We start from the raw sequence: 13,960 nt of genomic DNA on the forward strand, positions 1-13,960 counted from the left end.
TCCCTGCTAGAGTTATCGCTACTCGATTTGCTTCGCTGTGTTTCAAAGAATCATAGCTCAATTAGCTTGCTCAGAAAAGTTTGAATTTTTGGAAAATTGATTTGTTCTGTGAAAATTTGAAATATTTGGAAATTTCATCGATTGAATGACTGAAATAGAATTTTTTTTCGCTAACTGATTAAGTCTGAAATAACTTAGAATTTGAATAGCTTGCACAAGAAGTACTCAATTTTTCGCAGATTGATCCACTTTGTAAAATAAAATCAAACGTTTTAAAGTTGTTTGCTCGAAAGTTTGCATAGAAACCTATGATTTTTCTACAAACCAGTTCGATATATGAAATAACTTAGAAGTATTCAAATTTTCATTCATTTGGCCATCGAAATCGCTTCATGAAATAGTTTGAAATATTTCAAAGTTTCTTAGCTGCGACAGCTTGCTTAGAAAAATTACAAATTTGCCAAACTGATTTATTTTATTGAACTTTTTCAGGCCAATCTACGATACGGCTTCAATTGAAATTGTCCGAAGTTTTTTTCTTGAATAGTTTGATCAGATTAACAACTAATTTTATGGCAGCTGATTGATTATTGGAGACGGGCTTGCTAGTGATTTATACACCATTCGTTTTTTTCCTCTTTTCCAATCTTATATATAAAATGAAAGTCGGATTTCGCTATGGATGCAATGTTTAACTGAAGGCAATGTTTTAGCATTGTCGAATGCAACGTTTAAAGAAAATTTTAGGCTTAGTGTTTAAGAGAAGGCCAAGAATATTCTGGAACTTTCAAATTTTCTTAAGTTTTAAATTTGGCAGTGCCTGTACTTTTTTTCGAAATTTTACCTTCACCGAGTGATTTTATTCTGAAACGAATCAACTAAAAACAGCAAACTCCTTGCTACAAAAAACTAACTGTTTGCAAACTGATTTGCGCTATGAAATATTTTGAAATATTTCTAAGTTTCATCGCTTGCACAGCTTGCTTAGAAAAACATAAAGTTTCGCCTTCCGATTTGCTTCATGAAACTTTTAAAAGCATTTCGAAGTTTCATAGTTTGCTAAGAAAAACATGAATTTTTTGCCAATCGATTTGCTCTATGAAATAACTTGAAATATTTCCTAGTTTCATTGCTTAAATTTCATGCTCAGAAAAAAAATTAATTTTCGCAAACCGAATTAGTCCATAAAAAACTTGGAATATTTCAAATTTTCGTAGCTGGAATAGCTTGCATAGAAAAATCCTAACTGTCGCGAACCGATTCCTTCGATGTTATATCTCGAATTATTTCAAATTATCATAGCTGTAATAACTTATTTAGAAAATTTAAACTTTTCGCGAACCAAAACAGTCTAAAAAAATTCATAGCTGGAATAGCTTGCTTAGAAAACCTAAATATTTTGCAAACCGATTCATTTTACGAATGAACTTGAAATCCTTCAAAATTTTGAGGCCCGAACAGCTTGCTTAGAAAAATTTAAACTTTTCATGAACCGATTCTTTCTCAAACATTTTAAAATTTCGAAGCTTGAATAGCTGGCTTAAGAGAAGTTTTTTGTAAACTGATTCCCTTCATGAAATAACTTGATTTATTTCTAAGTTTTGAAGTTTGAATAGCTTGCTCATGCAAAATTTTTCGAGAACCAATTCGTCTTATAAAATATCTTAAAATATTTTAAAGTTTCATTCCTGAAGTATATTTCCTGGAAAATTTTAAGTTTTTCTCCATCTGGTTCGCTTCATGAAATAATTTGAAACTATTTTTTTAAGTTTCACAGCTTGAAAAGGCTTGCTTCGAAAATCTTGAAATATTTCGCGTCTTGGCTTGGTCTAAGAATTAACTTGGAATTTTTCCAAGTTTCGTCATTAGTTCTTTTAGCAAAACTACAGTTTCGCAAAAGGTTTCGACCTAAACAACAACTTGAAATATTTCAAATTTTTGCAGCTTCAATAACTTGCCTTAGGGTAACTTGATCTGATTTGCTCCATGACAAACTTGAATAGCATGCTTACGAAAAACAAGAAGTTTCCTTGCTTTTCTACCTTGCATAGAAATCTTCAGTTTTTGGCAAAACGATTCGGTCTATGAAAGTGCTTGAAATTTTCAAGTTTCAGCGGTTGAGTGGTTCCAATAAAAAACTTCAATTTCTTGCTATCCGATTTCTTTCAAAAAATAACTTGAAGGAAAAATCAATGTTTTGCCAACTGTTTCGCTCTATGAAACAAACCTGAAAATTTTTTAACTCTAAAAACTAACTTGAAATATTTCTAAGTTTCATAGCTTGAATTGCTCCAATGGAAAAAACCGAAAGTTTTTGCTATGCAATTCCTTTTGAAATAAACTAAATTATTTCAAATTTTCACTGCTTGAAAAGTTTGCTTAAGGAAAATGTGTTTTTTTGCGGACTGGTCCGCTCAATGAATTAACTTGAATTATTTCAAAATTGCATCGTTTGAATGGCTTCAATAGGAAAACTTCAATTTTTCGCGAACCGGTTGAATCTGAAGTAATTTAGAGTACTTCAAAGTTTTATAGCTTGAATGGCTTGCTTAAAAAATACTTGATTTTGCGCGGACTGATTTGCTCTATGAAATGATTTGGAGCATTTCATTTTTTTTCGCCAAACAGTTTGCACAGAAAAACTTGTTTTTTTTCAAAATCAATTCGATCTATGAAATAACTTGAAGTATTTTAGAGTATCATTGCTTGAATGGCTCCTATATAAAAATTTACTGTTGTCCGATTAACTTCATGAAAAAACTTGAACTATTTCAAAGTTTCATCACTTGAATGTTTTCAATAGAAACTTTTTTCGCTAGCCGATTTGCTTCGCTGTGTTTCAAAGAATCATAGCTTAAATAGCTCGCTCAGAAAAATTTGAACTTTTAGAAAATTGATTCGGTCTGTAAAATAAGTTGAAATATTTCGAAATTTCATCGATTGAATGACTGAAATAGAAAAATTTGATGTTTCTCTAACTGATTAAGTCTGAAATAACTTGGAATTTGAATAGCTTGCTTACAAAGTACTTGATTTTGTGCAGTCTGATTCTTTTTCTAAAATAAAACCAAACGTTTCAAAGTTGTTTGCTCAAAAGTTTGCATAAAAACCTATGGTTTTTCTACAAACCAGTTCGATATATGAATTAACTTAGAAATATTCAAATTTTCATTCATTTCGCCATTCAAATCGCTTCATGAATTAATTTGAAACATTTCAAAGTTTTTTAGCTGCGACAATTTGCTTAGAAAACTTTAAAACTTTTCCAGACTGATTTATTTGAAAAGTTTGGCTTAAGGAAAATTGAAATTGAAATTGAAATTGAAAGCGATTGAAATTGAAATTGAAATTGTCCGAAGTTTTTTTTCTTGAATAGTTTGATCAGATTAACAACTAATTTTTTGCGAGCCGATTGATTATTGGAGACGGGCTTGCTGGTGTTTTTTATACACCTTCCAATGTTTTTTCTATCTTTTCCAATGTATTTTTTTCACACCTTCCAATGTTTTTATTTTTTCCAATGTTTTTACACATCTTTCAATGTTTTTTAAATCTTTTCCAATGTTTATATGCGCCCCCCAATGTTTTTTTTAATCTTTTGCAATGTTTTTTTTACATCTTCCCATGTTTTTTTTTATCTTTTCTCCAATGTTTTTCGATCTTCTCCAATGTTTTTATACACCTTCCAATGTTTTTAAAATCTTTTTCAATGTTTTTATACACCTCCCAATGTTTTTTCTATCTTTTCCAATGTTTCTTTTTACCCCTTCCAACGTTTTTATTTTCTTTCCAATGTTTTTTATACACCTTCCTATGTTTTTTTAATCTTTTGCAATGTTTTTATACACCTTTCAATGTTTTTTTTATCTTTTCCGATGTTTTTATACACCACATAGTGATTTTTTTTCGTATGTTATTAACTGTTGAAATTAGATATTTTTTTGGCTTCAAGGCGGTCGTTGTTTTGTTGTTTTTGCTTCGTGGCATTTGGTGTTTTTTTGAAGTTCAGTTTTGATTATACCATCTCATTATTCAAGTGAAAATATCTAAGCTGTATCTTAATAGGAGTAGGTAGGCTAGTAACTCAGAGGTCCCGAAAACTTGGTGGCGTTCAGTAAGTAGGTGGAGTGGTTATGTGAAACTCCGAAAAATCTGTCATGAACAATCGCAAAATTTTTTTTTCAGAAAACTATGTTTATCCTAGCCTTATAACAAGATCGAAATTCCCCTTCTGGAAATTGAGAAATAATAATCAAATTTCAGCCGCCATGCTAAAAATCTTAGGAGCTGGCCTTCAAAGTTATACCAAAACTCGGATGAACTTTTTTATGTAATCTAAATTTCACTCGGATATACGATAATTCGCCCTCCAATGAGTGATGGAATCATAGGTGGTTATAAATATTTTCGCTGAAAGTTTTGCTATTTATCGGAAGTTGCAGAGAGTTAACTTGCGTTTTTGCTCATGCTTGATCAAATATTCGTGGTTTGTGGCTTACAAAGCTATTTAGGTTATTGAGTTTGATTTGCTTAATCTAGTTAGAAGAAAGCTATCTCGTGCTATTTAACCTCCACAACAATTATCGGTTTCAAATCCATTACACTCATGTGAAGAAAGGGTTGCACATTTGCCAGATGGCTAAGTACCAGCACTTTAAATCCTGTTGCTCCAGTCCCAATATCGCAATTGTTAAGTACTGGGGGAAGAGTGATGAAAGGAACATCCTTCCCCTGAACTCCTCAGTCAGTGTGACTCTCAGCTCGGACGACATCAGAACCAGATCTTCACTCTACGAAGTTTCAAACTGCAATAAGTCATCTCTATCTCTCGTTTTAAATGGAACAAAAAGCGAGGTTGGACCCAGACTACAAAATATAATGCAGGTGCTCAGGACCAGAACGACAAAAGAAGAGCGAAAGACAAAGTCTTTGCTGATTGTTTCCCAGAATGACTTTCCTACTGCGTCTGGCATGGCTTCTTCAGCATCCGGCTTTGCTGCTATCGCTTTCCTCTTGTGCAGTTTCTTCGAACTGAATTCGGATTGGTCAGTTATTGCCCGACTGGGTTCAGGATCTGCATGTAGGAGCATGCACGGAGGATTCGTTTTGTGGGAAAAGGGAACATGCAGCGAAGACAGCCGAGCTGTTCAGCTATCTGCCGAATCCCATTGGCCAGAACTGAGAATTCTCGTCCTAGTTTTCTCATCTAGCCAGAAGAATAATCCGTCCACTGGAGGCATGCAGAGATCAGTTGAAACGAGCCAGTTGCTAAAGCATAGACTGGAGATTGTTTCTAACCGAATCGCAGAATTAAAACAAGCGATTCAAAATAAAGATTTTGAGAAGTTTGGATTAATTAGCATGAAAGAAAGCAATCAGCTACATGCAATATGTTTAGATTCTCTACCGCCCATCAGTTACTTGAACACTCAGAGCTTCGAGCTAATTGGAACCATTCACGCATTTAATGATAGCTATGGCAGATTGCTCGCATGCTACAGTTTTGACGCAGGGTCAAATGCTTTCATCTTTTTTGAAGAGAAGACCAAAACGAAGCTGTATAGCTGGCTCTTGCATGTCTTTCCTCAGTGCAACCTGACGCTGGATGAGCGTGATGAACCGGATAGCAAAGCTGCCATGTTGGGCATTCCAGTTTGTAGCTTGGACGCTACCGCTATCATTCCACACTTTGAAACGAGAGTGGGCAGGGGGCCAATGGAGTTATTGACCCCGATACCTGTCGGTGAACTATAGAAGAACATATTTCAAACATACAGGGTTTTTCAGATAGATGTACGAAGTAATACATCATTTAGTTTTACGATGAATCACCCTGCGAAAAGAAAACCTTTGTATAGCCATTGTGTGTCAAATATTTAATTCAACAACTTGTTCACAAGTTTTCTTGCGGTTTAATGAATGTTGACTGCATTTTGTGCTGCACAAGATACTATAGTGCTGAATAAAACCACCGGATGAAATGAACTAAAACTGAATTTCCAAACTCGTTTTTCTCAATTTCAGTAGTATTTGGCAAAAAATAATAACAAGGACAAAAATTGGTTGGAATTTTACTAGCTTTTTATGGTGCAATTTTGCAAGTTTTTGAACCAAAATTACACCCCTAAACCGGTCATTTTATTTTGTTCAAAATTGAGGAGATACACAGGCTAAATTGTAGTTATCTATCTATTATTCAAGTGGCGTTTCATGTGACAAATATTTAAGAGGTCCCTATGTTGACATGTTTAAGAGAACTCTATCTTTGCCAATGATAGACCAAAATTCTGAAAGACCAAAATCGTATTATGAAAGACCAAAATATGCTAGGGTTGAAAAGTTTTCTGAAGTCAGCGCTTCAAAATCTGATGGAGCTCGAATGCTTTACGTTTTTTCCTTTATTCGCTACGTAAAACTATCACAGATTTTGTTTCACATTTTACTTATAATTTTGAATCTCGCAACCCTATAATGAGGTGCTATCAGGGTACACTCAAGGACTGCAAATCTAGCGTCCAAGTATGACTGCTCAAATCCTTATGGTTTTCGGGACATTGCGTTTTTTACGACTTTTTTTTTTCATTTTTTTCCAAAAACTCAGATATAAAAAGAAACTAACCGAACTTGAATATTTTAAACCTATAGTGGGGTGCTATCAGTGTACCCTCGAGGGCTACAAATCTAGCGTCAAAGTATGACTGCTCAAATTTTTATGGTTTTCGAGATATGGCGTTTTCCATGATTTTTTCATTTTTTCAATTAACTTAGATATAAAATGAAACTAACCGAACTTGAATTTGGCAACACTTTAGTGGGGTTTCTATCAGTTTCTATCAGGATTACGGATCTAGCGTTCAAGTATGACTGCTCAAATCTTTATGGTTTTTGAGATATGGTGGTTTTTTATGATTTTTCATTTTTTTTCTCAAAAAACTTAGATATAAAAAAACTAACCGAACTTGAATTTCTCAACCCTATAGTGGGGTGCTATCAGGTTACATTCGAGGGCTACAATTCTAGCGTCCAAGTATGACTGCTCAAGTCCCTATGGCTCGAGATATGGCGCTTTTTATGATTTTTCATTTTTTTCTCAAAAAACCTAGATATAAAAAAATAATCGAAGTTAAATCTCTCAACCCTATAGTGGGGTGCTATCAGTGTACACTCGAAGACTGCAAATCTAGTGTGCAACTTCTTATGGCTTTCGAGATATGGCGTTTTTTACATTTTTTTTCTTCTTTTTTTTTCAAAAAACTAGATTAAAAAAAAACTAACCGAACTTGATTTTCTCAACCCTATAGTGGGGTATTTTCGGGGTACACTCCAGAGCTGCAAATCTAGCTTCCAAATATGGTTGCTCAAATCCTTATGGTTTTGGAGATATGGCCATTCTAATGATTTTTTTTCAGTTTTCCAAAAAACTTAGTTTTAAAAAACTAACCGAACTTGAATTTCTCAACCCTATAGTGGGGTGCAATCGGGGTACAATGAAGGGCTCTAAATCTAGCGTTCAATTATGACTGCTCCATTTCTTATGGTTTTCGAGATATGGCGTTTTTTAAAATTTTTTTCAAAAAGTTCAGATATTAAAAAAAAGTAACTTAACTTGATTTTTTCAACCCTGGGTCCTATTGGGCTACACTCAAGAGCTGCAGTTCTAGCGTCCAATTTTGACTGCTCAAATCCGTATGGTTTTCGAGATATGGAGTTTTGTATATATTTTTTTTTTCAAAAAACTAGATTAAAAAAAACTAACCGAACTTGAATTTCTCAACCCTATAGTGGGGTGCTATCGGGTACACTCAAGGGCTGCAAATCTAGCGTCCAAGTATGACTGCTCAAATACTTATGGTTTTCGAGATATGGCGTTTTTTATGATTTTGATTTTTTTTTCAAAAAACTTAGATATTAAAAAAAACTAACCGAACTTCAATTTCTCAACCCTACAGTGGTGAGCTATCGGGGTACAATCAAGGGCTCTAAACCTAGCGTCCAAGTATGACTGCTCAAATCCTTAAAGTTTTCGAGATATGGCGTTTTTCAAATTTTTTCTTTGTTTTTTCAAGAAAACTTAGATATAAAAATTCAAGTTGGGTTAGTTTTTTTTATATCTAACTTGAATTTCTCAACCCTATAGTGGGGTGCTATCGGGTACACTTAAAGGCTGCAAATCTAGCGTCGAAGGATGACTGCTCAAATAATTATGGTTTCCGAGACAGCGTTTCTATGATTTTAGGTATAAAAAACTAACCGAACTTGAGTTTCTCAAACATATAGTGGGTTGCTGTAAGGGTTCATTCAGGGTTGCAAATCTGGCGTTCAAGTATGACTGCTCAACTCCTTCTGCATTTTCGAGATATGGCGTTTTTTATGATTTTTTTTTCCATTTTTTTCAACGAAACTTAGACATAAAAAAAACTATTCGAGCTTGAATTTCTCAACCTTATAGTGGGTTCCTGTCAGGGTACATTCAGGGGTTGCAAATCTGGCGTCCAAATACAACTGCTCAAATCCTTATGCGATCCGGAGGTGCGATTGACGCGCTAGTTCTTATATCAAATGACGTTTGTCCTCATCGATTTTGAACAAAATGAATTGACCCGTGTTAATGGTGTTATTATGGTTCAAAAACTTTTAAAATACACCATAAAAAGCTAGTAAAATTCCAAGCATTTTTTTTGTCCTCGTCATTTTTTTTACCAAATACTACTGATATTAAGAAAAGTGAGTTTGAAAATTCAGTTTTATTTCATTTTATCCCGTTGTTTTATTTTAATTCAGCACGAAATGCAGTGAAATTTCATTAAACCGCAAAAAAAACGTGTGAACAAGTTGTTGAATTAAATCTTTGACTCATTGGCACAAAATGGCTATATCTTGGGCAGGTTTGTTTCACGAAAAAGTTTTGTCGCGGGTTGATTCATCGTGAAACTAAATGGTATATTATAGTATGTTACTTATTATATCTATCTAAAACACTCTGTGTCTCCGTCAAATCAATCTTTGACGTTTTAGCATTGTGTTTTTGCATTAAATTTGCTTAAAACTTCCAGATATAGTATATCGAAATACTAGTAACCGATATATTTGCACTCACAAGTGATTAATAGTTGGGGATTAGACTTTATTTTCAAATAAACAATTTTTCTTACAGGTTAAGAGTAAGTAGTTGCTGTACGAATAGCACAGATGGGTTGCTTAGCTGTATTTGGAGATTGATTTAGTAGAGATAACCTCCATGATTGGGACCAAAAAGGTCGAGGGACACTTATTTAGGTTTTTTTTAGTTGTTCACGCTCAATTTTGATTTTCAGTTTTTTTTTTATTTTGAAGTTCGAATCAGTTTAATCTGCTACAAGGAAGACAAAATGAGCTGTTGCTGGTCGGACCTTGTTTGTTTCAGCATGTATCAAATTGAAAATGTTTAATCCGGGAAAACGGAATTTTAGGACTTTCGTTTGTCTGCTTATGTTTCGTCGGCTTAGTTGCAACATGGCAGAGTTTTCTTGTTCTGTTTCCTTATATTGCTTTAAAGGCAAATAATGATTTTTTTAAAAAAAATTTAGGGAGTTTGTGTTGCAAGATTTCAAAGTTATAAAAACTTAATTGCTCAAAAAAATTTGTGACAACACTTTCCTACGTTTATTTTTGTTTTCTGCTCAATGAGCGTTTACTCATTTGTGGTCGGCTAAGTGACCGCTCGGTAAATACATAAAGCTAACTTAATACTGGTGGTTGTGTTTTCTGATGGTTTTTCTGAAAAAATATGCATTTTTATCGATTTCGTGTTTTCTGTCTCATTTCCTATTCTCTAACTTGCAATGTTGCGCTTGCATTATATCGCAAGTGATTCGAAGCTCCACTTTGTCTCAGAGTTATATTTTTGAACGAGCGCCCTTATCTATGCCTGTTGGCCTTTTTGAATTGCATTTTAGTAAAGAAAAGTTGACCAAGATTTTGTGAGTTTGGAGTTTTAAATGAAATGCCGGATTATCTTTCTTGATTTTTTTTGTATATTATTAGCCAATCAGATTCAACCGCATTAGTTTCACTGCAAGTCAGATACACGGTAAAAAGTCAGATACACGGCAAAAATGATTTCATTTTTTTCCAGAAAATAAAAGCTGAAAATTGGAATGCAAATTTTTACTACAAAGCCGAAGGTCGATTTAAGGTAGCCGGTGCTGAAGTTAACCGGCTGTTTTTTCTTAAAAAGTCCTCATTTCTGCTGGCAAGCAGAAAACACATCGCACACCGTTTAGTGCATAAGAACTAATTTTTCTATATTTCGGTTTTTACTGTGTCTCTTATTTTTCAATATGCAATTTTCTAAGAGTGTGGAAAACAGTTCCAACCTGTTGTTTCTTTAAGTTTCAATTGCTGCTGCATGGCAAATAAGGTGATGCAATTTTTCTGATTTTCACCCTTGCGATAACCAAGGGTATTACAATGGGGTACTAGACTTTTTTCCGTGTACAACTTTGTCCACAGGATGACTGAAGTTTGTTCATCTCTAAATGTCTCTCTATTTCTACTCGAGATGCACATCTAACTGCCTTAATTAAAAAAATTTTTAATGACCCAAGTGATAATTGCTTAACAACTGAAAAAAATTATGAGATGTTAATTGATTTTTTTGTCGGCTTCATAGATTTCGACCCAATATTTGTCGGCCTACTAGCCGGGTAATTAGTTCTGTAATTTTTAGCGGATCTTTTAATACCTTTTTCTTCACTTTAATGAGGGTAAATATAGTTCATGGTTTTCTCATGTTTATAGGCGTCAAACTTTTCTCCTTCAGAACTTTTTCGAATCTTTCTGATAGAAGTTTTTTTGCAAAATATTTTTTTGGGATGCATGGTTTCTGATTTTTTGTTCTAAAAGTTCATGAAACTAGTTTGAGTTTTTTTATTTAGGCGCGTTTCAGGGAATCATTTTTGTTTGAAATCAATTAAGTTAACGTATTGTTTCAATTTGTCAAAAAAATCAAAAAGAATTAATAAATTTCAATTTTTCTCTACAAAGGAACGTGGCGGTAAGTTTGCACGAGATTCCGTGTGGTTCTTTCTGGCTGAAAATTTTGAAATTTTTTTTCATGTTTTCTTATTTCCATTTTGGGCGTTTTTTATGTTATTTTTTTGATGTGATCTCTCTTTTACCGTTGCGTATAAATTCCATAACTGATAATTCCTGACTGGTAATTGCGTTATTTTCGAACGTTTTCAGAGTTTTTTCAGATTTTTGCAAGTTCTTTTTTGTGGCAGCTGTTTGTAATTTTGCAGTCATGTGTTTGAAATTTTGTTTTTCGTATTTTTTTCATTTTAATCTAATACTATAGCGGGTAGGGCCTTTATCCCCGGTTGTTCCTATTGGATATGCAGATCGTCCGGTTGAAAGATTTAATTTAGAGTTTCTCAGTGTATTAAGGGATAATCGTATCTCAAATTTTTGACCGAAATGTTTCATCTATTGGTTATCAGAAAGAAACGGATAGAATTAAGCCCAAATCTTTCGTTAGTTTGGAAGGCAAACATGACTTCTATAAAAATTGCAATAAAAAATTTTCCTCATTTTTCAGCCTACGATTTTTTCAACATAATTCAATCATGTTTTTCATTTTTCGTTTATGACACATTATTTTGTGTTTTATTGTGTATCGCAAGTAGTGCGAAGCTCAGCTTTGCCTGTGTTCAGTTTATTGTTTCATATTGCTGAATGTGCTAGAAATGGCATGCTATATTTAGGCTGCGATTAGTAGAATGTCATGGTACTGCTCACGCCAAAATTGAAACTTACTTTGTAAGATTAGAGTAGAAAGATCAGCGTTAGCTACGCGTTTTTCTTACAAATTGTTTTGAACCATCTGTAAGATATCATTATCCTCTGAGATCACAATAAAACGATGTTTCTCCTGTGATCATTCACCTGGGAATAAAGAAAAAGGACAGCTGGAATGTTCAAGGTTTTTCGATGATATACCAGCAGTCTTGTTTGTTTTAGGGGCCCAGTAGTAGTTTTCTGTAGACAGCCTCGATACTCGTTTTCTGCTATTTCGAAATTGAAAGTTTCTGAAACTAAAAACTGTTTCACTTTTTCATGTTAATCATATTCAAATGCATATCACAGTTCGGACTTCGCTATTTGCAAAGGTGTGTTGAATATTTTAGCAAAGGCAGAGGGAACCTACATTTCTTTCTTCGTCCAAAAGTTACTGAGAAACGTCAATTATTCAAAGGCTTCTTTGTTTTTTTTGAACGCTTAAAACTATTTTAGTTTTTTGTCTGTCTTGCTTGAGTTGGATCTACTAGCGAACTTTAGTGAGGTAGTGTAATAGTACGACTATTCTTTTTTTCTAAACTAAGTCGCAAATATAGTTTACTTGCATTTGTAGCTGTTTTATTCGTGACTAAGGTTTGTTGGTTGTTCAAAGTTTGTGGGCGAGCGAGTAGGGCGTGAGACTCCAAATATCGAGGTCGCAGGTTCGAATCCGATACCTAGAAGTTTTACTAATTTGAGGTTTTTTTTTTCTTTTTTTTTCACTTTGAAAAGCGGTCTTTTTTGTGTTCTCGCTAGTGTTTGCGAATCGCAGCTTCGCCTCTGTGATAATAAGTAGCAAGCGTTATCAAATCGGAATTTAGACTTTTTTCGGGTTCGGTTAACAACTTGTTTAACAGAAACACTTGTTATCTTGGTCCATATTGAATTCAAACTCCTGAGCGTCTCAGGCGCACTAAGTCTGGAAATAACGAATAAGCCTGGGACAGCAAAGGTCCTGTGTTCAAATCGGAGCAGGAACTGTTTTTTTTAACCAGGAAATATTGCGTTTAAAAAAACTTGGCCTATTATTTTTCTGCTTATGTTTTGTCGACTTGTTTGCACATCTTAGATTTTTTTTGCTATATGCCGTTTCCATTATTGTTGCTTTTTATGTTTTCATTTACTCCTGTAATTGGTAGTTCTACTAGCCTTAACTTCGTAAATTTTCTCTTAAAAGTTTTTTTCGCTTAAAATTTTCGCCCTAAGTGATTTCGGCTTTTTTATCGGCTGACTAACCTGAGCTCAGGACGTTTGAGATAGCCATATTTTGCATGTTTTCCTCCGGATTGCACAAAAGGTTAAATGTCTCATAATAAAATTTATAGATCATAGTTTTCCTGACAACATTTTTATTTTCGTTCGATAATTGTTTTTGATTTTTCATTAAACGCTATCGAATGTGCTTCTGGACGTGATTTTTTCGCAAAAATCATCATTCTACAACATTTTGAAGTTTTTAGTTGTGGTCTATCCGAAGACTTTTTCTTTGGACTTATTGCTCTCCTTTCCTTTCCTGTCCGCTAGCTTGCAATGCTATTTTTGTGGTATTGCTTCGTCTGTGTTTAAAAAAACTTGTCGGCCTATTATTTTTCTGCTTATGTTTTGTCGGCTTGTTTGCACATCTTAGATTTTTTTTGCTATATGCCGTTTTCATTATTGTTGCTTTTTATGTTTTCATTTACTCCTGTAATTGGTAGTTCTACTAGCCTTAACTTCGTAAATTTTCTCTTAAAAATTTTTTTTTGCTTAAAATTTTTGCCCTAAGTGATTTCGGATTTTTTTATCGGCTGACTAACCTGAGCTCAGGACGTTTGAGTTAGCCATATTTTGCATGTTTTCCTCCGGATTGCACAAAAGGTTAAATGTCTCATAATAAAATTTATAGATCATAGTTTTTCCTGACAACATTTTTATTTTCGTTCGATAATTGTTTTTGATTTTTCATTAAACGCTATCGAATGTGCTTCTGGACGTGATTGTTTTGCAAAAATCATCATTCTACAACATTTTGAAGTTTTTTAGTTGTGGTCTATCCGAAGACTTTTTCTTTGGACTTATTGCTCTCCTTTCCTGTCCGCTAGCTTGCAATGCTATTTTTGTGGTATTGCTTCGTCTCTGTGTTTTTAATATCGAACCGTAACAT

At 33.9% G+C, this 13,960-nt stretch overlaps 1 protein-coding gene across 1 annotated transcript; it reads left to right on the forward strand.

The window, feature by feature from the left end:
- Positions 1–4,176: 4,176 nt before the first annotated feature.
- On the forward strand, positions 4,177–5,905 carry LOC134844292 (diphosphomevalonate decarboxylase-like). Its single transcript, XM_063860905.1, has one exon. The coding sequence runs from the start codon at positions 4,636–4,638 to the stop codon at positions 5,752–5,754; it is 1,119 nt and encodes a 372-aa protein (XP_063716975.1). The 5' UTR covers positions 4,177–4,635; the 3' UTR covers positions 5,755–5,905.
- The last annotated feature ends 8,055 nt before the right edge of the window (positions 5,906–13,960 follow it).

The sequence above is a fragment of the Symsagittifera roscoffensis genome, chromosome 4 (assembly GCF_963678635.1).
Source record: "Symsagittifera roscoffensis chromosome 4, txSymRosc1.1, whole genome shotgun sequence".
Taxonomy (NCBI): Eukaryota; Metazoa; Xenacoelomorpha; order Acoela; family Convolutidae; genus Symsagittifera; species Symsagittifera roscoffensis.